Raw genomic sequence first — 26,328 nt, forward strand, 5'->3', positions numbered from 1 at the left:
TGGAACTTTACTTGGTGGTCTAGTGGTTTAGTGGTACGGCTTCCAAATAGAACACCATTGTGCCCCTGAGCAAGGCACTAAACCCTGAGTTGCTCCAGGGGGACTGTGCCTGTAGTTAGTTCACTGTAAGTCACTCTGGATAAGAGCGTCTGCTAAATGACATGTAATGTAATGTATAGAACAAAATGTCAAACACAATAACACCTGTAACATTGCAGAGCCATGCAACAGAGAACATAACATCCATAAACCTGTTTCCCCAGTGGTGCTTGCTAGGGGGTTTTCAGTACACCTTCCTGGGGTGCCACAAAAATACTTAACCTACTTTCTGTAAATACTTTTAAGAGCACTTTTATAAGGACTTTATATAAACTACACAGACTACATTAGCACTAAATTTATTTTTATTACTGCATAGGTCTATTCATGCAATGATTCTGGAATATTGAAAAGTAGTTATTTTAGCACATTTAACCTATATTCTTTCTGTTGATAAATAAATACAATTTCTTAAAATTTAATTGAGTTTTAAAAATGTATATTTATTTTGGAATATTTAGTCTTTAAGATCCTCCTTAACTGCAACATTAAAGCAATGAACACATTAATAATCATAATATTAATTATTGATGCATTAATTATAAAATAATAAATAATATAATGTATACTATTCTAAAATGGGCTGTAACGTCTACCTCTGATTATTTGTGTAACGTTTTATTTACTTGCACATTGAAAATACGACAGGCAACATATTGGACGCCCCTGTGTACAGATGGGGCCTCGTGCTTTTAAAGTATTGTCGCGGAATTATGACGTCCTCTTTAACCGCTGCCCGAGAGTAGAACAGGGTACGTTTCTTCGACAACCGGCTCAATCTGAAGGATTAATCAAGCATCTTGATATATAAATCATCACAGTGAGCTGTTTTCGTTTGATAATAACTCTACTGTAAATTCTCTTCTTTATTGCAGATTTTTAAGTCCAACATCCATCGATAATCAACAATGGCCGAGGAAGGGTGAGCATGACTATATACTTCTATGTAGCGCTAGCCAACACTGGGAACCGCGGGATATTTAACTAACAAAACAGCTGACTTTTTCTGTAAAGTGGTACAGGGGGGGACCTTTTAAATTATTCTTGGTACATGTTGCCCACAATGACTGCAGCCGTGATTTAACATTAAGTGCCGTCTGTTTTTGCAGGAGCGAACTTCCTAGCTTAGCGGAGTTGCATATTAACCCATTCGGACTCTAGCTGTGTCTCAATTTAAGGGCCACTTACCAAGCTGCGTGTGTATTACATTACATTACAGTTCATTTAGCTGACGCTTTTGTCCAAAGCAACGTACAAAAAGTGCAAACAATCATGGAGATACAACTCCGAACAGCAAGAATATTGTATCCCAGCTATCAAGTTTTGGGGTGGTTAAATCTTATTGGAAAGTTGAGATGAGTGTGCACTAAAACACATTGAATTTGCCATTTCATTGGGGAAAAGTCAGTGGCTGTAATGTATGAAACTCAGCACACTGGAGCAGTAACCTGAAGTACCATAGCTGATGTAACTCAAAACACTGCGATTTTAATACCACAAGCAAGTGTTGCAAATTCAGCCAAATATAAAATTGCTTCACTACTTGGACAACAGATGCATCACTGATGGGAAAAACAAGTGGTATACACAACTCAAGCAAATAGACACATCTCCTATTTTGATAACGCACACCTTAATGAAATGCATTAATACAGCATCATGCAAAAGTTTATTTTCAGTTGTGTTTGTTTCTCTATGCTGAATGCACGTCTGACAGGGAGCATGTTTCTGGACACTAAAAACATCACAATACAGAAACATGTTGAAGAAATTCAGGAAGCAATTATCTTAACATGACTTGATGCTTTAGTCATCTGTAAACTTCTTTTGGAGCACTCTCCACGAAATAAAAAACAAAACATGGCAATTAACAGTCTTGCATTTCCTGCCTTCAAAGAACTAGACTGCCCCCTCCCCCATTTTGTATATATCAATACTATTTTTGCTATTCCACTTAAAGGGTCAGCTGTCCTGAGGCATACAACTTAATGTTAATGTTCTTCCAAGTGAGCTCTCTGGTGCATGGATGATGACTTTACTTTCTTTTGTCGGATACCCCTTCATTCTACAATGAGTGAGATCCCTATTCTGACATGCTGGAGGCTCTACTGGAATCCACTTATTTGTCATGCCTATTTTGGTAAGAAATGCTAAACATTTTTTTTTGGTTCACTTTGTTAGTAGTGTCTCTGCTGGAGGTGCGATGGATGTCAACACTGCTCTCCCTGAGGTGCTCAAGACCGCACTTATCCACGATGGCCTTGCCCGTGGTATCCGTGAGGCTGCCAAGGCCCTGGACAAGTATGTTTTAATTATTTTACTTCATCAATATTTTGTTTTGTCCTTGGGTGTATCGTTAATGATATCTTGGCTCCCTCTACTGAACCCATGTGTGGAAGCCTGCCATTGTTGCCCATTGTCTGTCTGAGATGTGCCAGACAGTTTTTGGATATGTAAATGATGTATAAGCACTCGCTGCCAATTAATTCAGTGTTGTTTTTCAGGCGTCAAGCCCATCTCTGTGCCCTTGCAGGCAACTGCGATGAGCCCACATACGTCAAGCTGGTAGAGGCCCTCTGTGCTGAGCATCAGATCAACCTGATAAAGGTAGTAAACCTACTCATGACTTGACTGATTTAGTATCTGGTGTGGGGGACAGGAGGAGGGACAATGCCGTATTGCAAAAAACTGAAGTAAATCCTTGAGACATGAAATGGACTTCTGTCTGAGATGCAGCCAAGAGTGCACACATTGCTGCTGTTATGTCGCTGCATAAGTATTGTTTTAAAACTGTAGTCAATTGTGTCTACACCTCAGTGCACATTAGTCCCCCTGTTTTTAAAAGGTATGGCACGAGTTAAAAAACGCTGTTATTTCAGGTTGATGACAACAAGAAGCTCGGCGAGTGGGTCGGTCTGTGCAAGATCGACCGTGAGGGTAAACCCCGTAAGGTTGTGGGCTGCAGCTGCGTCGTGGTCAAGGTAAATGATGATGTGTTGCCTTTTTTATATTTGGACTAAATTAAGCCTTAAACCAAATGGAATAGACAAATCCCTCGACAGATTTCTGTGGAGTAGATGCATTAGAACTTGCTACTATATCTGCCAGTCAAGTGCAGGTGCTGTGCCTTGTGCCATGCAGCTGTTGTTGATAACGATCTGGCTAGATGACAGCCAGGGTACGAGCCCCTTCGTCTACCTGTGGTGTCTGGGGTCCCTAATAATGGCTACAAATAGTAACGCATGACAACAAGTGCCATGTTTGACAGGTTATCACTGTAATTAATCTCTTAGAGGCATGTTGATTTGAACAAATATAGTGCACTGTTTTAATTTCTAGTTTGCATAAGATATTAATAGGTCTGAATTAATTTTGGTGAATATTTCAATGTGATTTTGATGGGTCAGGTATTAAATGTGATATTTTATGTTGATGCATGTCCCTAAAATGAAAATGGCACATGTTTTAAATGTAGATCAATTTAAGGGAAATTAATGGGAATATCCAGATTTGAATATACCGTGAACTAATCATGTCTAGTGTCATTTAGAGCAGAGCCTAAAGGATGTGTTACAAAAAACTAATGGCCATATACTCTACATAAAAATGGGATTTGGTTTGCCAACATCTGTCATATATATATATATATATATATATATATATATATATATATATATATATATATATATATATATATATATACACTTTTTTTTTTTTTTTTTAACCTTGTGCCCAGTGTCCCCCTTTTGTTAGTGTATATATATGTACCGTGCAAGTGACACGGTACACATTCCTGCCAAAGGGCTGACACTATTAATTCAATAAGCTTTATTGGCAATTGTGTAACAAAGACTAATTTGCCAAAGTGTCCCTATTCCCCGAGCAGGTAGCAATAACGGGCCAAGATTTTTGCTGCAATGTGCTGGCAAGGGCAGGAAACAAGCCGGCAAGCTAAAATGTGGATGTAAACAAATGCTATATTTGAAATGCTACATAATATGAGGAAAGGCATGCACTCTACCTCAAAGATGGTGTTTTGTTGAGTAACACTGAATATAAAATCTCATAACTCCCCAAGGCCATTGTGCTAAAGAAAAAAAAATAATGACTTGACACATCTTTGGCTTGACTGTTACTTTTTGGTTGACATGCACTCTGACACAGATGTGATGCGGCTTAATTGACCAATAATATCGCCTGGGCTGTAATTTAGAGTTTATTCAAGTCTCTGATCGGCTCATCTCAAACTGTTTTTCTGTCTACAGGACTATGGCAAGGAGTCTCAAGCTAAGGATGTGATTGAGGAATACTTCAAAGGCAAGAAATAAAATGTCAATAAAAAGTAAAAAAAATGGAAATGAAGCCGTGTCTTTTGTGTTTTTTACTTTCCCCTTTTGGATAGTTAACTAACCACCAGAAAGTCGGCTACACTCAAACAGCAGTGACTATAACATTGTTTCGGTTCAGATATAACTTTCAGCTCGTATGCTAAACCTAAATGTGTAGACTAGTTAATGGTGGTAAACATCAGCAAGTGTAAGGGCTCAAATTGTGGGATGTCTGAATTCACATCATAACTACTGGAACATTCTGTCTGGTTAATCTGATTTCTACAATGTGTGCTTTAAATTAGCCAACAGGAAACATTTACTGTTTCAATATGCAGCACTACCTGTACATCAGGGGTAACCAACCAGGTGCCCGCCTGCAGGGACTACGTGAGTCCTCGTGCATGTTCTAAAAATAGCACTAGTCACCATGGCGCTCCTTCTAAAATTTGTAATTAATTTTTCACTCCATAACACTTGAATTATCTTTATTTTAAAATGACAATATAGAATTTAAATAAACTAAAATGTATGTATATATGAACTCTGACGCTGCAAACTAAATCTCAATTTCCCTTTTCACTGAGACGTTAGCGGGAGCAGCTACGGTGGGGCACGAGGTGCAGTTTTTTAATGCTAAACATGGTAGAAAAGCGAAATAAAACACTATTTTCACAATGATTGTGAGGAATAATTTTTTATAACCGTGAAAGAAAAGTGTGTCTCATTTGCGGGGCGACGGCAAAGCAGCACATTGTGGAGACACTTCGGTACGTGTCACAAAGCTACCATGCTAACTAACTAACTACCAGCTGCAGCACTGCGGGCAGAACAAGCCGAGAGTTAAAGCAGCTTTGGACAGCGTCTCTTTTCACCAGGCCGGTGAACAAGTCACAGAAAGCATCGGAAGAAAATGCTACAAATGTGCTCATTCATACAAAACTGTCAAAAATATCAAGAGATGTGATAACTCTGACTTTCAAATGTTGAAATAGATTGAGAACATAAATAAATGTTTCCTACCATGGTAAATCATTGTGAGGAATAATTAACATTAACATGTGATCAGACAGTCTCTTCACATATATGAATATTTATTAATGATAATATCATTAAAGGTGAACCGTGCAACTGTTATTCAGGAAGTTTGTATCAAACAAGTAGCCCTTCGCATTATTCAGTACCCTTGAAGTAGCTGTTTCAAAAAGGTTGGTGACCCCTGCTGTACATGTTTAGTTATAATCTGAAGATCAGTTTAAAATGTAATTAGGAAAGACAAGATGCATGGTTCATTTGGATAAGTTTTCTCATTTTTATATCTACATACATAGACATTTCTGAATAAAGAAAAGACATTCAAACACATTAAGGCACAACACATCATGACACACATCCTCAATTCCCCCCGCCCAAACAATTACAAAAATCCAGAGGAAAAAAAACAGACTCCCAAAATTGATTTCCTTCACAAAAACATCCACCACTGCCCTTTTTTTAAGTTTATTGTAAATAATTTACAGATGCAGATTGTGTTGTGATTATACCACCAGGAAGTAAACACTTATATAAAAAAAAAAAGCAGCTGTCAACCCCGCACACAAAATGCCTGTACAGAGAAGCTCTCGTTGTTTGAAAGTTCGTCCCAGGTGACCCACAACAGGCCAGAAACTAGTCTGGGTGCTCCAGAACAAAACAAACATCAAGGAGTCGCCCAAGAAACATCCTCCCAGGACAAGGGAGGCATTTAGCCTTTACAGGCTTTCAGTCTGCTACTGCTGCAGGGACAGTAGACAGGTTTTCACAGCGGTGTGGTCCCAGCATTGGGGCCACAGGGGCAGAGCTGGGTAGTTGAGTCATCTCTTCTTAAGCCCACTGTTCTGTTCTTTACCTCCTTTCACCTCTCCTTTTGCTTCTTAAGACCGTTCAGAGTTTGTAAATCCAGACGTTCAAAAATAAAAACGACAAAAAGGAAGAAAAAAAAAACAGTTGCAGTGTATTGTTTGTTCTTAAATAGTTATACAAAAGAAGGGGGCTGCCTGGCTGACCATGTCCACGGTAACATTGCATGAGTCCATATTGCTATAATAGTTACAGGTACTCAAACTCCAGTGCTTGGTGTAGTGCCAGCAGGTCCGAGTGACTGGATATCCTCCAGAAAGGCATGTTGTGCTGCGAAGTGAACACACATCATTAGAACAAGCGGTACTGTTTTCGTAGCTGCACACCACCACCTGAAGTCATGCAAGCTACACTATAGTAGCTTGTAGCTGCTTGCTTTGCAAAAGCACTGCAAACAAAATCCATGCAATCTTGAGGCTTAAAGGAAGAGTCCAGCGTTTTGGGAAGTGTACTTATTTGCTTTTGTTCTGGGAGTTGATTTAGATGAGAAAATGAATGTCACTAATTTCTGCTAGTTCAATAAGACTACAGCCGTGCCCCTAGCTTAGCATGACGACTTGAAATGGGGAAAACAGCTAGCCCAGCACTGTCCCAGGTTATTAAAAAAGAAAAGAAATGAAAGCTCAATCAACATGTTATAGCTTAAAAAATGACTTGAGTTTTCTACGTGGGAAGCTTCAGCTAAGCTAACAGGCTTTTGTCTTCACCATGAGGTCGCCAGGAAACCAGAGTAACTTCAGTGGCAATGTAAAATGTATTAATTAGTAAGCTTTTAGATGCTGGTATGTTGATGTATTTATTTGTTTACCTGCTTCCAGCCTTTAAGCTAAGCTAACTGGCTGCAGTATTATGTTTAGGGGCAGAGTGGTATTAATCTTCTCATCTAATTCTCAGCAAGAAAGCAAATATGCATGTTTCCCATAATGTCAAACTATTCATTTAACAATCCCAGCACCCAGCATTATGAATGAAACCCAAAGCTGGAGAAGAGATGGGATTTATATATATACTTTTTTTGTTGTAATATAACTTAGAACTTTTCTCTCGTATAAACTACAATATCAATGAAAAAGAAGAGTCCACACACCACTGAATAAAAAATAGCTATATTGCTCTAAACAAATGAGATTGTTCGAAGCTTTAATCACTGTACATTTTGGCAGCCATTTTTTTTCAATGTCAAACGGGACACAAATGAAGTTTTGTTAGGAAGAAAATTCAAATATAGCAGCAGATGCCTCACAATTTTGGTATGTTTGACTTTCAAAAGTAGGTCCAAAATGTACATTAGCCAAGCCTTAGTCTCACATGTTCACCCTAACAATCAAAAGTTTACTGTCACTGTATAAAAAAGGAAAAAGCAACAGTAAGTAGAACAGAAAAAAGTAAACGACCAACACAAATCCTCTAAAGCAAAGAAAGGCAGGCTTCTTCCAATCAGAGCTCACACTGTGGAGTAGGCGGGGTCACGGTGAGGTTGCGGGTCCATTACCTTTTTGGCCGCCTGCTCCTCTTCCACACCGTCCCCAATTACAACATACACTACTTTCCTGCCAAACCTTTGCATTATGCGTTCAAAGCAACTCTCTTTTCCTGCAAAAAAACAAATAAACAAGGGGGAGGAAGGAGGGGTCACAAGGTCAGAGGGGTCAACGTTCAGAAGTCGTTTGTTTACCTGGCTGGCTGCATGCTCTTCATCCTTCCCATCGCCAATCACAACATATGTAATGTTAGTGCCAAAGCGGGAGACTATACGCTCAAAACAGCTCTCTTTGCCTGGAGACAAACAAATGGCTTTCACAGGTTTTTCCTTTGTTGTTTAGATGGGAATAAAACACATGAGAAGGCAGAGCTGTGTGCATCAGGGGTGAAGGGAAGGAGAGGAGGCTTACACACACACACACACACACACACACAAACACACACACACGCACCCTGAGAGGTTCTTCGATTCAGATAGATATAATATCTGTCATGCTTGTGAGAGATGTCAGAGGTCAGACCACATGTTAACCTTTGGCCTTCCTCTACATGTACAATGCTAATTGCATACAGAGTAATTCCATATGCAAAGTATCTATGAGTCTATAGGATTTATGCTTGTGTCTTAAACACCGGGCAGTTGTCATGGTTACCACATTGCTACGTCCATTTGAATCAAGGCGCCTTGGGGTTGAACTGGGTGTAACATAAGCTCACAAACACACACACACACACACACACTTGGCTTCGAGCTCTAACCCCGCCCTAACCCGAGTTGTTTTGTTCCCTTTGCTCAGATTGATGTATGGTTGAATAAGAGTTAGTGTTGGCCACAGTGGAAGTACGTTGGTGTAACCGGCTGTGTTTAGGGTTAATGGAGTCCGTTCAAACTATGAGCGTCCGGCCTGAAAGATACCACAAGTGTCAGAGTTTGATCAAGATCAGGACCTCATGTGAGGTGAGGACAGATATTATGTTTAGGTCAGTGTATAGCTGGAGAATAAGGCCACAATTATCCACGAGAGGCCGTCATTTACAGTGATTTTACAAAAGATAAAGAGCACTGTTATTATTACTAATATTACATAGCTGCAATAAACTGTAATGAAATGACCCGGAAGTATCTAAGTCGTAATCTAAGTGGCCTTTAGCATAGGTTACACCGGACATCCTTTATAGAAAGAAAGGAGTTAATGCAGTCCCACAATGCATCATTAGTCCGTCAATAACATCTGTTGTCGCTGTTTAATTGGACACTGGATAAATGAAAAGACATAGGACTGAATTTCTTTTTGCTATTCGGCGGCAGCCTAAATCTGACATATTAAAGAGCCTTTAGCAGCACTATCAATCACAGGGGAGCTTGAATTTAAATAAATAATGTAATAAACATGCACTCAATGTAATAAATAATCTAAATCGGACCGATGCCGTAGCAAAGGGTTGAAATGTCAGAATTGAATGATGACTTTTTACCTTTAAAATACAAAAATATTATTTCACCTGGCTTCATTATATTGTGTACTGTACATGGAAATGTATGTAAAAAAAACTCAAACTGTCACATATTGTGATCAATCTTAAGTTAAAAATGCCCAATACATAATAAGTAATGCCTGTCAGGGTTTCACAGTGCACTTAAATAAATGTGAATAAATTGTATAGTTATTATGTTATTATAGTAATATTATCTATTAATTTCATGTATAAAATGTTGCTGAATACTTTATTATTACTGCTTGACAGCATCTTGCTCAAGGTCAAGGTGTGTGTGTGTGTGTGTGTGTGTGTGAGAGAGAGAGGAAAAACAACAGACACACACACACACACACACACACACACACACACACACACACACACACACACACACACACACACACACACACACAATATACAATAAAGCATAGTGTAACTCAAACATTCCCAACCAGCTGTTTAGTGAAACTGATCCCAACTAAAGCAATAAATGTAATATTATAACAAGAAACAGGACATCAGTAACATATGGAGTAGATGAAAAATAATCAAAATAATGGATAACCAACAACATACATGTGACCTTTGAACCTTTAAAATACCATAAGTCAAATATATAGTCAGTTACTATTTAGTTACTTCATTCCACATTCAATTATTCCCATCAATATTAGATTGTGTAGGCGTACGAGTATTTGTGTCTTACCTATTTTTGTTGCACTGTAAATGTTCTCGACGGGAAAAACAGATCCCAGACTATATAAGAGAACTTTAGCCAGCGCTGGTATGAGCTGCGTTGTGGTCACCAACACGTTTACACAGTTACTCCTGTGAGACACGGACAGACAGCAGATTATGTAAAGCCGGGTGAAAGGACAGATGAGCGAACCATGAGTTACTGTCCTTTGATGCTGAATATGGATTAGTTCCCACGCTCTAAATCTTGACCTTATTAATTAACGGAGGGGAGGACTAGAAACAACGATAACAGTCTCTGTGAAAGAAGAGAATAAATATCACAAAGTGGCACCTGGAGCTGATGATGGACAGGGACTTGAGAGCGTGGGTGAGCCAGGAGTCAGTCAGAGCCTCCACCTCTGCCCTGAGCTGCAGCCAGGCGTCTCTTTTAGCAGGACCCAGCATGCCTAAAACACAGCGTGACCTTTAGTAAACCCTCACAGCATCAAACATCACACAGCAGGAAAGGTAAAGACACAATAAGCAAAGTATACGTTAGACCCATATATAGTCGTTATGTGTACCTTTAATGTAATATCGCATCTTGACTTTGGTGTTCTCTATTACAAACTGCAACATTGAAGGTTTCGTTTTTTTCACAGTATTATTTTGTGCTTTATAGTTTGAGGCTTTTGTTGATATGTTTTATACAACGCTGCTAAACCTCACTTATGTGTCCTACAGTCTAAATATAGTTTCTACTCTAGAATAAATAAATGTCAGGAGGAAACACTCAATATATTTTTCATTTCGGGCTGAAATTAATGAAATAAAAATCATTATTATATTAGGAATTAGCTAAAACGATTGGCCAACAGCAGCTTTGTTATTGATATCTGCTTTCATAAACTCATATTGATCAAAACAGCTTCATAACAAAGTGTTTTTTTTATAAAGATTGACTGAATTCTTTATTATTTTCATGTACATTATGCGTATACTGTATGTTATGTCCAGTAGTATGTATTGATTTAATGTGGCTTCCACTTCCAGGTTTTAATTGTTCCTTTAATGCCTTTAGAAAAGGTTTCAGATGATACAAGTATCAGATACATTTAACATTATTGTTTTATTAGAACTAGTATACCCTGTAGCCTCTGTCCAGAATATATAGAAAACAAGCTAATTATTTTTCTACATGAATCCTTTCAGACACAACTTCTATCACCCTCTGGTCTGTCCCTGCTGTCCAGCAAACTCCCGTCAGATTATCTTACCCCCCACATTGTTTTTGTACGTGCTATACAATTCTTTGACTCGTCGGTAGCGGAAGGCCAGTTTCCTCATCCAGTCGACCCCGCCGCGGACACCCGTAGCCAGGCACAGGTTGGCGCTGGTTGCAGCTGCATGGAAGCCATCAGTTGCAAAACTGTAAGTACTGTCAATAATAATGATATGTTTTATTTGAAAAATCTGCTCTGGTTGAACACAAATATGAAATGGTTATTTTCATTATTCAGTACTATAAACATAGCTGCCAGTATGTCTTTCTAAGAATGCAATTCATTACTACCTTTAAAATGGAAATGATTTACATTTTACTGTTACTTTTTGATGAATACATTTATTACCATCAAATGACAAAACAAACTGTAATTTGTGAATTATCCTATGAAAAACAAACACTAATTCAATAGCATCAACAATGTATACATCATACTTATATATAAATATATATATGAAAAAAGAGATTTGTTAAATCCTCACCTTAAGTCTTGGCCATTGTCGTCTGATGACACATCATCAATATGTACCTGATCACACTCCTTTGCACACACACACACACACACACACACACACACACACACACACACACACACACACACACACACACACACAAATAAGATAAACTAAGATATTATTGATTTCAAGCAGCAGAAGTATAAGAACAGACGTATAGATAAGTGACTTATGCTATAAACATGAGCATTTGCTTTATACGAATAAAGCATGAAAAGCTAAAATAAATAATGTTCTAAAATGCTATATAGAGCAACCTAAATAGTAACTATAAACTATATTTAGACAAATAAAGTCAAACCCTGTTTAGTAATATGTTTCCACTATATTCTGGTTGGCATGCATTAACATATTTACCATAAACAATTATAACAAAAACCAGCATGCACTAAAATTAGATTACGAACATGGTGATGCCCTGACAGTAAACCGTGTGTTACACCGTTTAACACCACTAGAGGGCAGTAGTAGTATTTCACTGAATGACTGCCAGCAAACTGTTGAGCTTTGTGCAAAATTTGAAGACTGTGCAAGAAAAACTCCAAGCCTTCCAACACCCCCCCCCGTGAAAGTGTTTAAATGTCTGTTTTTGTATGTGTCCGTCTTACCTCCAAGTCATTAAAGAACAAGTGTGTGTCAGCCAAATTGAAGATCATCTCTTCCATCCTCAGGCCCAGCGTTACTGCCATAGGAGGGTCCTAATGGAAGAGGAAGATAAAAATCACCACCATGACATCACCATTATGACAAATTATTGCCTTATCCGAGAGCCATCTCAAGAACCATTAAAGTTTTCACACACCTCCTTTTTCTTCCCAATTCACACCCCTGACCCCCCACACACCCCACTTTTAGAGTTGGTACGCTCCACTCATCACAGAAGATGCTGACAGACAGGTTACACTTGTTCTGTCCCATCAACATTCCTCATGCTTGGTGGTGGTGGTGGTGGGGCGTTTGTGGGGGGGGGGGGGGGGGGGGGGAGAGAGGAAGAGTGTGTGTCTTCATGTGTGTATTGCAGAGAGTAGGCATCCTCAAAGGGAGACGCTTGGAGTGTATGTGGTATGTGAATGGTTTGTGTGCGTGTGTGAGCCCGGGGCTCAGCTGCAAAAACCATCATCTGTGATAGGTCAGCAAGGGATGACAGCTCGCCGCGCGATTCGCTGACGCCGTCAGACGACCAGAATAGAAAGGAACTAACAGGAAAGAGAGTGAAAGTGAGCGAGCGAGGCAGAAAGTGTGTAGAGCTCTACAAAACTTGACAGCTGCTAATAGTGATAGCAGCAATTTTGACGGTATTTCTTTTCCCGCTTACCTGTCAATCAAAGAGACAAGAGGCACTTAAAGTTTGTCTCTCAGGTAATGATTACATCGGCTGCCAGCCAAAAGAGAGTTACTGACATCAGTGTGTGTCGAAACACTCACGGCTGAAATGTGTTTGTTCCCTTTGAGCGGTTGAATTTATTTAACTGTTGCTTTGGGCTCCAGAAAGGCTGAGGTGGCTTTTTAAAAACAGACAAGTTTAATCAATCACAGATAATTGCAAAGATTACTTTGGCCTGGCAGAGGTAGCCTGAAACAATCCCACTCTCCACCTGCGCACTGGAAACTCTTCATGATGATGTGAACATTATATTATATACATATATTTATTAAAAAGTGAAACCTTATTTACAGAGGTTTTATACTCTCGAAGCCCGTATGAGAAGGGTACTAATGTCTCGTGGTTGCTATGTCAACAGTGTAAACACTATTCTGGGCGAGGTGTGAACAGACACAGCTGCCACTACATTTCTTGAGGGCAGCAGCAGCAAATGAGGTGAAAAGGTTACTTATTATTATTTTTAATACATAACACAACATAATATCAGAGGTTTACTACTTAAGCCGAGACTAAAATTGTGATATGCTTTCAGTATTTCTCTACTATAAGAACTATGCAAACCTAGCTGAATTAACCACAAGGCCACGTATGTTCTCTTTCTCGTACACACACACACACACACGCACACGCACACGCACACGCACACGCACACGCACACAAGTTACAACTCACCAGGGCCTTTCTTATAACCATTAAATCTCAATTGCCCAACATTAAATTCCACAACACGACTCCAACTTAGAAGTGCATCAGTGCCCACACACCCTTATCTGTAAAACGCCTGGGCTCCTATGGCTCTACGCGAGTCTGGCTCCAAACTGTGTGCGTGTGCCGTGCCAGCTTTTGTTTGACTGCCAAACAAGAATATCAGAACGGACTCTGCAGGTCGCAGAGTCGGATGCAAAGCCCGTACAGGCAGGCTGGTGGCTTACGCCGGTGCCCACAGGAAACAACATCACCCAATAAAAAACTTTGTAGCCTTGGCCACATAGGATGATCCCGGATCAGAGCCAAGAACTATTTAAATGAAGGGAACTATAAACAGTGTAGCTGTTAGGTGAGAAGGCGAGACCACCAAATAAGTTCAAAGTGAAGATTGGAATAAACATCAGTTCAAGTAAGATATAAGCATTAAAGTAATGTAAGCAATAGCAATAATTAATGGCTTTTATATGTATTTTTAACATGTAATGCATTTAAAGATTTTTTTTTATGTATGTGGTACATAAATGGACCATAACATCATGAAGTAGGCCTAGTTGATGTAATGTTCATAATATATATAGGAAAATTAAGCTTAGAGATAAAACTAGTCCTCTCAAAAGTAAGGGAATGGGTTTAGTTTCAGAGGTATATTATCTACGCACTATGCTACTTAAAATCACATTTACAATCACAGGGCATGGTATATAGCGTGTATGAGGCCTCTCAGGCAAAGCCCGGGGTAAAGAAAGTCTACAGAGTACTGACTGCAGGATTACTTGTAAAGCTTACTGCTGTGAGTAAGCTTTACAAGTAATAACTGAAGGTGAAGCAGATGAGAGTATCAGCAATATTATCAACTCCTCCCTGTCTCATTTGGATGTTGGCAGCTGGACAGTCAGAGTACACTGTTAAGAGAGTAAATTAAACTCAAACTGTAGAAGTGAGGGGTACATGTCCCCCCCTATTACCAGTGAGAATTATGCCCTTGTCTTTAAGTGCTTTCTTGGATCAGTCATCCAAGCTTCATAGTGCAAGGGTTTAATTTATTAATCCAACATTCAGCCAATTGTGGTAATTCTTTTAAAACTGGAACAAAGTATGAAGATTCATCAGCTGTCGTTTAATCAAAATCAGACCGGTGGTGTCCCAGTCGTAACGTGGGATTCCACTTTGGCAGACTGAAATAAAATAGACTGACGTAGTGCAGGATGGCTGTAGGAATTACAACACAATAATAATAACAGTCAGTGAAGGCAGGATCTTACCTTGCCATATTTCTGTGCGTAGGAGCCCGTGAGCAGAGAGTGGAAGACGATGATTGTCTCGTCCAGATCCCACACAAACACCCTCTGGAGAACAAAAAAGTGAGAGCCCATATGTATATTCATGCTCAACTGGGTTAGGTGACATGGGTGGTCCTGCTCTATATCAGCCTCTCCTCTGTTGTTTTGAGACTTCGGTGCGCAGAGAGTATGACGATCAAAGGGAATACTATATATCCATTGAGATTTAAATGGAATATTCAGTCTGTACAGTAAGTGCTAAGAGTCAAGTGGGTGGTTTTTGCTCCCTTACCTCCAGGTCACTATCAGGGGGCGGGGAGGGGTTGTTCTTGCGGCCCCTGCCCCTGGACTTGGACCCCCCACTCCGGCAGGCTCGGTCATCCAGCTCTTTGATGGGCGTGGAGGGGCTCTGCACTGTATCAAAGTCCCCTGAGAGTGTATGCAAACACAGGCAGGGCTAAACATTTTAACAAATGATCAAATGTCATTCTCAAACTGCATATGCACTCACAAACTATATTCGCCGCATTAAAGCAACAGTAATGATGTGGTTTGAGCTGATCCCACAGGTATTCTGGGGTATCACTTCGGGAAGAGCGATAACTCAGACTCTGTACAGTAATAAGCCATCTTGTCAGGTTTAATAATTCAAGGTAATTGGCACAACAGATCAACTTAAAGACTACCAATCAACCTAAACAAAAGTGCCATTGTTTTTCTGACTGATTCATGATAACTTGCAATGTAAACTTTTAACAGAGAAGGGGAGAGATGGAGCTGTGCAATAAATTAGAAAAGTTAGGTAATCTGATGCTTCTTGCAAAGATACAAAATTCTGCAGGAGCATACATGAGCGCACACACATTCTTGGGCACACACGCACACACACACACACAACACACACACACACACACACACACACACACACCCTCCTAATGCCATATGCTCCCACTGCTGTGTGGTAACTAGAACCAGACTCTAAGCTTCGGCTCTCATATTGTTATGTCTCAATCAGGAAGAGAGGGAGAGACCAAGAGAGAGGGGGTGGGTAAAGACAGAAAGAAGACACAAAGAGTATGTGAGCGACAAACACAAAACATAACACAGACACTAGCTGTAACTTCAAGAGAAGAGAAATACGAGAAATAGTGAGAAAAGCAGGGAAAGTGCCAGTGACAGGAAGAATGATAAGCTCCTTTAATCAGGCTTCCTGAATTACAGCCAAGACAAACCAAAGGAAACATAAAATAGAGCCATATTATTGTACATATGGGTTTACTTGAGCTCTTTCTTATTTTCTCTTTCCCTGACCTGTCTACAAAAGTGCAATATTCAACATAACTTCACTCTAATCAAAATCTCAGAGGCTAATGTAAACATATGCGGATCCTCCAATTAGAGAGTGTGATGCCAGGTAACTATGACTACAGTATGAAGTTACTTCCTGTGCTTCATTCTGGGTGAAAGAAAGTTTTGAACTCAGTTACTCAAACTGTGTTATTTTTCTACTGGAAACAAGATTATTGAGCCAGCATCAAAGAACTGTGAGAGATCTGACATTTGTTTGCATATTTATGAATTGTGGTGGAGTGTTGGTGATTTTCTTCTTTTTAGCACAAACCTGGGTGAAGTTCAACCGCCTGTCCGGTCATGGCAGGGGCGGGATCTTGCAGCTGGTAGGCCGCCGTGGAGCCTGTGCCGTCTACGCTGTTGGAGCTCATATAAGTCCCGTAAGTGGAGGCGGAATAATACTGGGCGTACTGGTTTTGGCCAAACGTTGTATATGAGGGATAATCCTGTAGAGAATAACATGAATTATGAGCACACAAGAGTGCAAAGACAAAAAGAACAACAAATTAAAAACACCAGGAAGATGTTTCACTTGTCTGGAGAGGTTCAAACTGACTTTTGAAGAGAGGTTTTACAAGTATTCCTTCTCATATCTTTTATTCCCTCGGTTCTGTAGTTTAAATCTCCAAAACAATAAAAGCCTTGTGTTGCTGCTTTTTACTGACCCAGTGGAGATGGGCGATTTTATGATTCAGTTCTCTAAACCTGTCACTACGTCCATCTCTACAAGTCCTTATAAAGTGGAGCACACCACATGAATGCACACACACACACACACACACACACACACACACACACACACACACACACGCACACATACACACACACAGCTGGAGTGTGTACGCAAGCATGCATATGCAGACATACTGCATAATACACCCTTTTCGTCTATTGCTGGCCTTTTCCTTTTCTGTTAAACTTATACACACACACACACACACACACACACACACACACACACACACGCAGACACACACACAGACACACACACACACACACACACTATATTCCCCTTAATCCACCCACACAAGCCAAACCTTGACTTTTCTCCCCATAAACAGCCACATCTAGCATAGTTGAACACTGAAATTCCCCATGAAGCATTTTACTACCTCAATATAATTCATCATATGGACATAGAGAAATATTCAGAACAAAACACTCTTTCACAAAGACTAATTGTCCGTTCCTCTTGTAAGTGGGTCCCTGTTGCGGGGTCACAGTGTAATTAGATTTAATTTTTTTGAATGAGGAAAGGTTGTGTGGGAGCGTGGCTGCAAAACCACTACTAGTGTACTCTCGCAACGGCAACATACAAAATCCTCATCTTTAGTTTTACCCAGCAGCATAATGAGGAATAAGACATTCACTTGACTACTCAGAGCAAACATGTAGCATGGTTGATCTAAACTGGCAAGAACTCAGTTTGGGAAATGTCTTATTGGGCCTGGGACTCAGCTGGACGGTACCAGTGGTCCAGGTTTAAACTGACGGACAGACACACACACACACACACACACACACACACACACACACACACACACACACACACACACTGAGGTACCTGCTGTGTGGCAGTGTAGTTGGCGGGGTTGGACACTGAGTTGTTGGTGGCGTAGAGGCCTGAGGAAGGAGTGAAACTGGAACCTTAGGACAAAAAGAAGAAAATGGAATTAGACAGAGAGACGGCGGAGAAGCAAAATGGAGACAGAAAAGTCATAGCAGGAAAGGAAAGATAATTTTCAGCAACAATATAAACTACTGAGGATGTTTCCGAGGTTGGAGTGACAGGTGAAGCATCAAACGCTGAGGTATTTGATAGTATATGTCTCCAACTGACCTGGCATCTGATAGGGTGAGTATGCAGTCTGTCCGGGCTGAGGTGTGGTGAAGCCGGGGCTGTAGCTGAGGCCTGTCTGCAGAGGAGACTGACTCTGAGCCAGGCCGCCTTCTGTCTTAATGCCTGGCAGCATCACACCGAGGTCTGTTACAAGATACAAAAAACACAGAATATTATACAATGCAGTGCATATATTATAGCATCAGCAAACCGGATTGTTAAAACTGGAAGATCAACATAATTAATGTTTACATTGAACTTGTTTTTAACATTTATGTCAATCTGATTTAGCTTCAGAATATCTCACTATGTCATGCTTGTTAAGGTGGAAATGTCTCCCAGAGTATAATACCGGTATTAAAGTAGAGTATTTTAGAGAAAACTATTTAGATTTAGAATTATATGGTTATGTCCATTTACAAATCACACAGAAAACACACATTTCAGTAACTCTTTGTAGAGTAACCCTTCTTCTACTTCACTTGGACACTTTTTTCACCATGGATTACCAAATAACCGTGCTGCTTATATGTGTCTGTATGTCACTCTGTGCATGTGTGTTTTCTTGATACCATATGAGGACAGTCCATATGCTTGTCCTGTCTGGGAGTAGGCGGTGTAGACGGTCGACTGCTGCATGCTGCTGAACTGGGGTTGACCGGCGTACGTCGGCATGGGAGGGGCTGCCGGTGTGGAGAGAATGTGAGGGTAGGGCCTGGGAGAGGAGAGGAATGACAGGTGAGGTAGATACAAAAACCAGGACGGCGGAATGGGACAATAAGGATGAAGCTCTGCTGATAAAGATTCTTAGGAAGCAGCTTCTGTCAGACTTACTTTGATGGGTAGAGGGGAGGGGAGTACTGGTGGGCTGAACGTGGGCTGTACCCGCTGCTGGTGATTACTAAAAACAGCACAATAATCAAAAACAACAAGGCAACACAAGGTTACGGATGGTGTCAACTCAAATCTTCTGTTTCCTTTCACGTTCAACAAAACCACTCCCGAAAAGCACAGTTCAAGGCCTCGGGCTTGTTGGAGTTGAAATGCTGTTCCAGTAAACACAATTTGAAGAATTTCCAATGGAGAAGAGCCAAGTTCTCCCCCTTCAGAGAGCACCGTACATGAAACCCTTACAGCGGGCCTCATAGTAAAGCACAATGTCTGTTTGTGGTCATTGAGATGTCAGAGCTCAATACTGACAAACACCCTGCTGCTTCTAAACCCTCACTGTGTGTTGCTTAATAGTTCTGTGTCTCAGTGTGTGCGTGTTTTGCAGCGAGAAGGAGCACAGGGGTTGTGTGTGAGACTAAAAAAAAGACAAGTGTAACAATGTCTCTCGCTCTCTCTCATCCCTCTGCCAGCCTTTGATGACGCAATCCAAGGACAGGCAATACTTCATGGGATTAAAGCTTTCAACAGGCCCACCGCTGAGCTGAAATGAATGATGGTGTTTGTGTGTGTGTGTGTGTGTTTATGTGTGTGTGTGTGTGAGAGAAAACAGACTGATATAGAGCTGACGGAGACATGTGAATTTGTTTTCTCCTATAGATGAGGAACGGTGCACGAGTGCATTTCTGTGGGCAGATGTGTGTGTGTTACCTGAGCCTGCGTATGTGTCCAGTGCTGTGTCGCCTGTCGTAGTGACTGTATCGCTGTTGTTCATAGGCTCTGTTTTCACTTAAGGAAGACGGAAAAGATCGGTGTTAGGGGAGGCCGGTAAGGAAGTTCAATCACACACACACACACACACACACACACACACACACACACACACACACACACACACACACACACACACACACACACACACACACACACACACACACACACACAAAAAGAAGAACTACCATGCAGATCCAGTATGGGAGCAAATGCTGTGTGCAGGGTTCCCACTATAATTGATATAAAATCCCACATTGTTTTAATGATTCAAATGATTTCCTATAAGTCAAACCACTACCATTACCTAAAAGTTTCATTCCTACTTGATTTTTTGGTCTTTCTTGTTTTTGTAAAGATAACAGTTTTTGACATGTTGGCAAAATCTCCTGATATTCATTTACTTTCCCAGCCAATTCATCAAATTCCCCAGTTTTTCATAGATGTGTTGACTGGTGGGAACCCTGTAACAACTCCACACACACACACACCAAGAGATCCAAAGAGCAGGGAACACTGCACAGCAAAAGAAAATCACTGCAATTCTGGCACAAAAAAAAACATCAGATCTAGGACCAGCCTAAACTATATAAACCCATTCGTTTTGCATTTAAGGGAATACTGTATGACCTCTGGCCTTGGATTCACACACATGCACCTCTGTACCATAGTCCTTGGAGCCCGGGGCAGGGGGCGGGCTGCTGCAGCCCAACAGCCAATCAGCCGTGTTTAGAACTGTCATGTTTTCACCTAAAGGGGTGCAAGGTGGGAAGGTGGTGAGGATATGACGCACTGAGAACCAGATGCCAGTCTCAGGTATATGGGACATGGTGTTGATTATCTTAAAAAGTAGACATTTGTATCGTAAGAAATTTTAAAGAAGAAATATTTCAACATTTTGGGAAATATGCTTTTTTGCTCTCTTTCCCAGAGTTATATAAGAATGTCAATAACACTCTCATGTTTGTACGCTGAACATGTATAATATAAACATTTTTTGGATTAGCTTAGCCTAAAAATGGAGCCAAATGTAAAACATCTGTCTACTAGCACCTGTGACATAGTTCATCAGGATGAGGCTGCCAAGCAACCAGCAAAGAAGACAAGAAGTCTGACCAAGAAATAATAAAACCACAACTTGTTTGTACGCTTTAACTGTTCCTTCCGTTTCCAGTCTTTATGCTAAAATAAGCTAACCGTCTCCTGACTTCACATTTAAACCTTCAATAACTTATTGTTTGACCACTTGGGGGCAGCAGCAACAAGCTGTTAACACAACATATTATTACCTTATAAAGTTACAATTTTAAACTTCTTTAGCAAACAGCTGCCTATTTATACATCCAGTGCATACGAGCAACATTAGCATTCATTTGGACTCGTGCTTCTTGCCACCTGACACAAATTCCCCCTCCTTGAGGTCTGCTTAGCTCTGTTTTCCACCAGCTCCAATATCTGGCTTGTAAGATGCTTAATGTTCCACTATGTTCACCAGCTAGTTGCTTCCATTTGGTGCTGGGCAGGTAGCGTACTTTTGTTTAGCTTTTACACTGAAAACAGCTGCCTGCTGTGGCTGGAAACTTTGCTGATGAGAGTGAAACAAAACAGCAAAGTTGTGGGCAGTAACACCAAAACAATGAGCTGAAAGACACTGAAATGCTCCGTAAGGGTGAGGGGAAGTGCAGTTAGATAATAATTATCTGTGGGATTGTCACTATGAGCGACACCTTTCACATACAAGAAGTCATGTGAACCATAAATATAAAAATAGATGTGAAAGTGGTATTTTCTCATCAGTCTCTCGACAAAGCAATAAAGCGTATTTCCCAAACTATTCTTAAAAAAGAAGCACACCTGTTGACCACCTTAACATCTTCCATGCTGTTTTATTAAGTGACTTTTCGTGTTTCTCTCTGAACATGATTAAAACTCATCATGAGTGACCATCTGAAAACTCCATTTAAATCCGGACAACTTCATTAATCCCCTCGGGGAGCAATACAAGCCACCGGACAAGCCCTAATGAAGACAAATGAGTTGCTATGGAGATGGCCCGTGGGCCGGAGCTCTGGCTGATGTCAGGTGAGGGGAATGTTGGGTATGTAGTTTGTTTTGGCTGTGAGCGCGTAGTCCCGGTTCTGTCTGCTTAAACCATTAACTGTGAGCTCATCAAAAATGATTTAGCGTGCTCTAATATGGTCTGAATAGATGGTTAAGTCCACTCTGAGCACGGCTTTTTCTGTGACTGTGTGTGTGTTGACACATCAAGTTGACTAAAATGTAGTATCTCACTTTTTCCATTACATTAGTTTCCATTGCCTGTTAAAATCAGCAATAGATCAAAGGCTCACCATCAACAAAAGCACTTAGATCCAGTGCTATTAGATCAAACTGCCTTGTCAAAAAAAATTGCCAACAGACACTGGGAGAAGAGGAGATCAAGGGTGACAGTAGAAAAAGATGAGAAGAAGGAAAGAGAGACACAGACGGACAGAGGAAAAGAAAAGGAAGAAAAAGAACGGGGGAAGACAGCAGAGAGGAGAGCGCTCACTGGTGTTGACATCTAAGAGAGCTGTGACGCTTTAATGCTCTCGTAGAGTGAATAGTTTCCAAGGGGATTTTGGGCTTGAACACACACACACACACACACACACACACACACACACACACACACACACACACACACACTTTGCTAAGCGCTTAGCGGAGGAGAGCAGAAGTGCTTCATCGTGTGTTTACACACATTCTCCAGTGGTTTACTCAAAACCTCGTGCCAGCTATGGTTGTGTGTGTGTGTGTGTGTGTGTGTGTGTGTGTGTGTGTGTGTGTGTGTGTGTGTGCGTGTGCGTGTGCGTGCGTGCGTTCGCATGTGCGCGTCTCCTTCCGTCTCTATAAATTCCTCACAAAGTACTCTGCGTGTTGAAAAATCTTTCTGACTGATGATTTTGCAATAGATTTCATTACCATTTTATTACATTCATCAGTTTCTTTTGCCCAAAGTAATTTACAATATGCACTTTCAAACTCTGCTGGAGCAGGAGCTATTGCAAAAAGTGGAAGTGCATATCTTACAGAAAAACAACAAACAGCATTTATAGTAGAGGTGCTTCAACTTAATATATTTTCTTATTTAGTTAAAAAAACGCGACATCAATTATTACTAGCATGACATGACAAGGCGTACTCTGAAACAGCGGGTTTCCACTGTGACTCTGACTTCAAAGACATCACGGACTCTGACTGAATTCATTTCAGATTAAAACATAGATTGAGTTTCTTAGCTCTTAAAGGACTTATTTGACATTTTAGGAAATTTGCTTATTTGATCTCTTGCCAAGAGTTATATGAAACAATTGACCCCACTCATTTGCATTTGAAGCTACAGCCATAAGCCAGTTAGCTTAGCTAAAAAACGGCTAGCCTGGCTCTGTCCAATGGTAACTAAATTCACCTACCAGCATCGTTTAAAGAGCCCTAATTAACTATTCATCCTTTTTTTAACCCGTAGAAGAAAAGTCACCTATGGACAGACACAAGCTAGCAGTTCTTTCACTATTTCCAGTCTTTGTACTAAGCTAACTTAATTGGCTGAATATTTATTATACAAACATAAACGTGGTATCGATCTTCTCATCTAACTCGTGTCAATAAGTCTATTTCCCCAAGGTCATTAAGTAGTTGAACAGCATATTTTGTCTTCCTTATGTTTAGGATTCTCATTAATAACTGAATACACATTTAAAATAAAATTGGCATAAAAAAAGAAAAACAGGACCATGAATTAAAAAAACAACAACACTAAAACTAACCTTTCTACCATATTAGACACAACTGCCCATTCATTACTGCAGCACCAAGCACACTCTGACTTCTCACCTCCTGTTCCATTGGTGGTGATGGAGGGGCTGCCAAGGTTGTTCTTGTCCAGCTTGGAGCCTGTCGAATCTGCACCTCCCACACGGTTATGAGGACTGGCTAGGTCCTGCATTTCCATAGACCTACAGGAGGGAGGAGGAGGAGGAGGAGGAGTGGGGGAGAAAAATAAAGATGAACTGTGATTTTTGAATGAATAACAGATCAACAGCAATATGCTCTCACAGCTGGGAATCTCCCCTCTCTATATATTACGTTGAGATCTTGCTGAACACATTCAATGACATACTGCACACACACATACTACACACACATAAAAGTCAAAAACTTCATGCTCCTCCGTACCAGTTAGCTTACATGAGCATGTGTTCAGAGGCGCTAGACATTGTCTGCGGGCCTGCTGGCTCTTTTATGGAGTGTGTATGTATGTGTGTGTGCAATTCTGGGCTCCAATACAAGCCCACAGCCTGCCAGCATGCTTTAGTTTTACAATGTGTTCCACATGCATGAGTGGGACAAACCAGCGCACAAGGTGGTAACGGTAAAGTGAGAGTGTGTGTGAGTGGAGTAAGTGGAAGTAAATAGAGACATGAAGGGAATGAAGATGTACATTTGTGATGGAGCAGAAGTCTGACTTTCGGATATCATTGTTTATTTGGATACTGGTTATTTGGTACCATGGCAACAGCCACTTCATAACCCCCATTGAGAGGTGAAAGTGTTTTTAATAAACTTTCATGCATGAACACTGCAAGGAAAGCAACATTAAACACTCGCTCATGACTCTTCATCACTGTGGCCACAAACCCACATTTTGACTTGTCCTTTGTTAGCGGACATACTTTAATGTTTTGTCAGTGTGTGTATACAGACAGTACCTCATATGAACGTGTGTGTGCATGTGCGTGAGCCCTGAATTACGCCGCCCGCAGGTTGGTCACACTTGTGCTTTTGTGTGAGACATCAAAGCGAGATATGACAGAGATGGAGGGAGAATTAAACAAATGCGGGCTGCCGTTCTGCCACTCTGTGTGTGTGTGTGTGTGTGTGTGTGTGTACAATACATCAGTGCTGCAGTCTGGAAGCTGGCCATGTCAATGCTATGGGCAGATAGCTTCGCCACACATGACTGAAACCCATGACTGACAGGTATAAACATATAGTTTTCAGCAGATGAGAAAGACACAGCCAAAGGGTGCAAAAGAGAAACCGTACGAAAGATAAACACTCAACTCTCTCTGTCAACTTTTTTTTTCTATTCATAGCTAAACATTTATTCTGCTCTCCTGAAAATTTAGAATTGAAAAGATGAGATATTTAGCAAAGCACAAGCTTCAAACAAAGGCTTAAAATATATCTGCTATAATGCACAGCAATAACAGTTAAGAACTTTCACAGATTATGGTGGTTTTCCCTTTCTCTCTCTCTCTTTCTCTTGTGTGCTTCAACACTCTTCATCCATGCTTTTCTTCTGTCTCTCAACAGCAGGAAATGATTCTCCCCTCCTTGTCCTTTTTTTTCTTCCTTCCCTCTCTGTTTCGCTCCTCTCGGGAGGCGATGGCAGCAGTTGGTGTTTCATAAACTCTTTTCTGTTTTTTACATTATGTCTGGTCATTGAAAAAATATGCTGCGTCTTAGAGCAATGCATAGTGTACGGTGTATTGTGTCAAATAAATAGTGTTAGGCAAGCAAGCAACTGATTATTTTCACTATTGATTCATATGCTATTATATTTTCAATTAATCGATTGATCTTTTATTACATGAAATGTTAAATATATATACATGTATATACAAAACAAACACCCATCGCACCTTCCCAGAGCCCAAGGTGACGACTTTAAACTTCTCTGACCTAATCCCCAAAACCCAAGGTTATTCACTTTACAATATATGAAACGATAAATCGGTTACAAGAATAGCTGCTGATTACCGGGACTGATTTTACTGTCAAACTACTAATCAACTAACAGCTCTAAATAAATGACTGTGTACAGCATGCTCCCTTTGCTTGTGCTTAATTTGGATTAGTACATATTTCCGTCTGTGTGTGAACAGACACACACACACACACACACACACACACACACACACACACACACACACACACACACACACACAGTCATAATAAACCTAACGTTGGTCATATTATACAAACAGACACATGTGAGCGTACCTGGCGTCGGAAGGGTCTGGAACATGAGATTCACTGTGGGATTTCTTCACCTGCAGAGAAACCAGAGCAGAAGAAATCTTAACTAAACACACACATTACTTGAGTGTTTAGTCAGCCTCATAAACCAGTGTTTACGAATTAGACAAATTACTGTATATTAGTACCATGAACTGCCGTGAATAACAACTACATAAGACAAAGACGAGGGAGAAAACCTAAATCTGATGGTAAGTTACGAAAGACAAAGTGAAAAATGCAACAAAATGTATGTGACTTTATATTTTCTGATTAATTTAA

At 40.5% G+C, this 26,328-nt stretch overlaps 2 protein-coding genes and 2 non-coding genes across 7 annotated transcripts in view; 3 read left to right on the forward strand and 1 right to left on the reverse strand.

Moving 5' to 3' along the window:
• Nucleotides 1-742: 742 nt before the first annotated feature.
• On the forward strand, nt 743-4,461 carry rps12 (ribosomal protein S12). Its single transcript, XM_029426053.1, has 6 exons — nt 743-851; nt 975-1,021; nt 2,281-2,400; nt 2,604-2,706; nt 2,979-3,080; nt 4,365-4,461. The coding sequence occupies exons 2-6, from the start codon at nt 1,008-1,010 to the stop codon at nt 4,425-4,427; spliced, it is 402 nt and encodes a 133-aa protein (XP_029281913.1). The 5' UTR covers nt 743-851; nt 975-1,007; the 3' UTR covers nt 4,428-4,461.
• Nucleotides 2,120-2,196, forward strand: LOC115004238 (small nucleolar RNA SNORD101). Its single transcript, XR_003831800.1, has one exon. It is a non-coding gene; the product is annotated as a small nucleolar RNA SNORD101 (small nucleolar RNA).
• On the forward strand, nt 2,449-2,533 carry LOC115004241 (small nucleolar RNA SNORD100). The gene has a single exon (XR_003831803.1). It is a non-coding gene; the product is annotated as a small nucleolar RNA SNORD100 (small nucleolar RNA).
• A 1,138-nt stretch (nt 4,462-5,599) lies between the features above and the next one.
• Nucleotides 5,600-26,328, reverse strand: part of eya4 (EYA transcriptional coactivator and phosphatase 4) — a 43,182-nt gene continuing 22,453 nt past the window's right edge. For 2 of the 4 annotated variants that reach the window (XM_029425473.1, XM_029425475.1), the window contains 18 exons: nt 26,032-26,081; nt 23,860-23,981; nt 20,650-20,733; nt 19,924-20,001; nt 19,159-19,225; nt 18,897-19,039; nt 18,325-18,468; nt 18,049-18,131; nt 16,756-16,930; nt 15,427-15,563; nt 15,117-15,200; nt 12,371-12,460; nt 11,730-11,788; nt 11,240-11,400; nt 10,315-10,429; nt 9,991-10,112; nt 7,819-7,919; nt 5,600-6,596 (listed from right to left, as the gene is read on the reverse strand). In XM_029425473.1, the coding sequence (XP_029281333.1) occupies nt 6,516-6,596; nt 7,819-7,919; nt 9,991-10,112; nt 10,315-10,429; nt 11,240-11,400; nt 11,730-11,788; nt 12,371-12,460; nt 15,117-15,200; nt 15,427-15,563; nt 16,756-16,930; nt 18,049-18,131; nt 18,325-18,468; nt 18,897-19,039; nt 19,159-19,225; nt 19,924-20,001; nt 20,650-20,733; nt 23,860-23,981; nt 26,032-26,081 (1,896 nt within the window). In that variant the 3' untranslated portion in view covers nt 5,600-6,515. Of the gene's footprint in view, nt 6,597-7,818; nt 7,920-8,001; nt 8,103-9,990; nt 10,113-10,314; nt 10,430-11,239; nt 11,401-11,729; nt 11,789-12,370; nt 12,461-15,116; nt 15,201-15,426; nt 15,564-16,755; nt 16,931-18,048; nt 18,132-18,324; nt 18,469-18,896; nt 19,040-19,158; nt 19,226-19,923; nt 20,002-20,649; nt 20,734-23,859; nt 23,982-26,031; nt 26,082-26,328 lie in introns of all 4 variants that reach the window. The other 2 variants (XR_003831679.1, XM_029425474.1) reach the window with 2 other exon arrangements.

Source organism: Cottoperca gobio, chromosome 24 (genome assembly GCF_900634415.1).
Source record: "Cottoperca gobio chromosome 24, fCotGob3.1, whole genome shotgun sequence".
NCBI lineage: Eukaryota > Metazoa > Chordata > Actinopteri > Perciformes > Bovichtidae > Cottoperca > Cottoperca gobio.

Excerpts from the sequence above, each read along its gene's own strand:
- rps12 (XM_029426053.1), top strand. Across the intron at positions 2,707-2,978 it reads ATCAGATCAACCTGATAAAG|GTTGATGACAACAAGAAGCT; the intron begins GTAGTAAACCTA and ends CTGTTATTTCAG. Across the intron at positions 3,081-4,364 it reads GCAGCTGCGTCGTGGTCAAG|GACTATGGCAAGGAGTCTCA; the intron begins GTAAATGATGAT and ends TTCTGTCTACAG.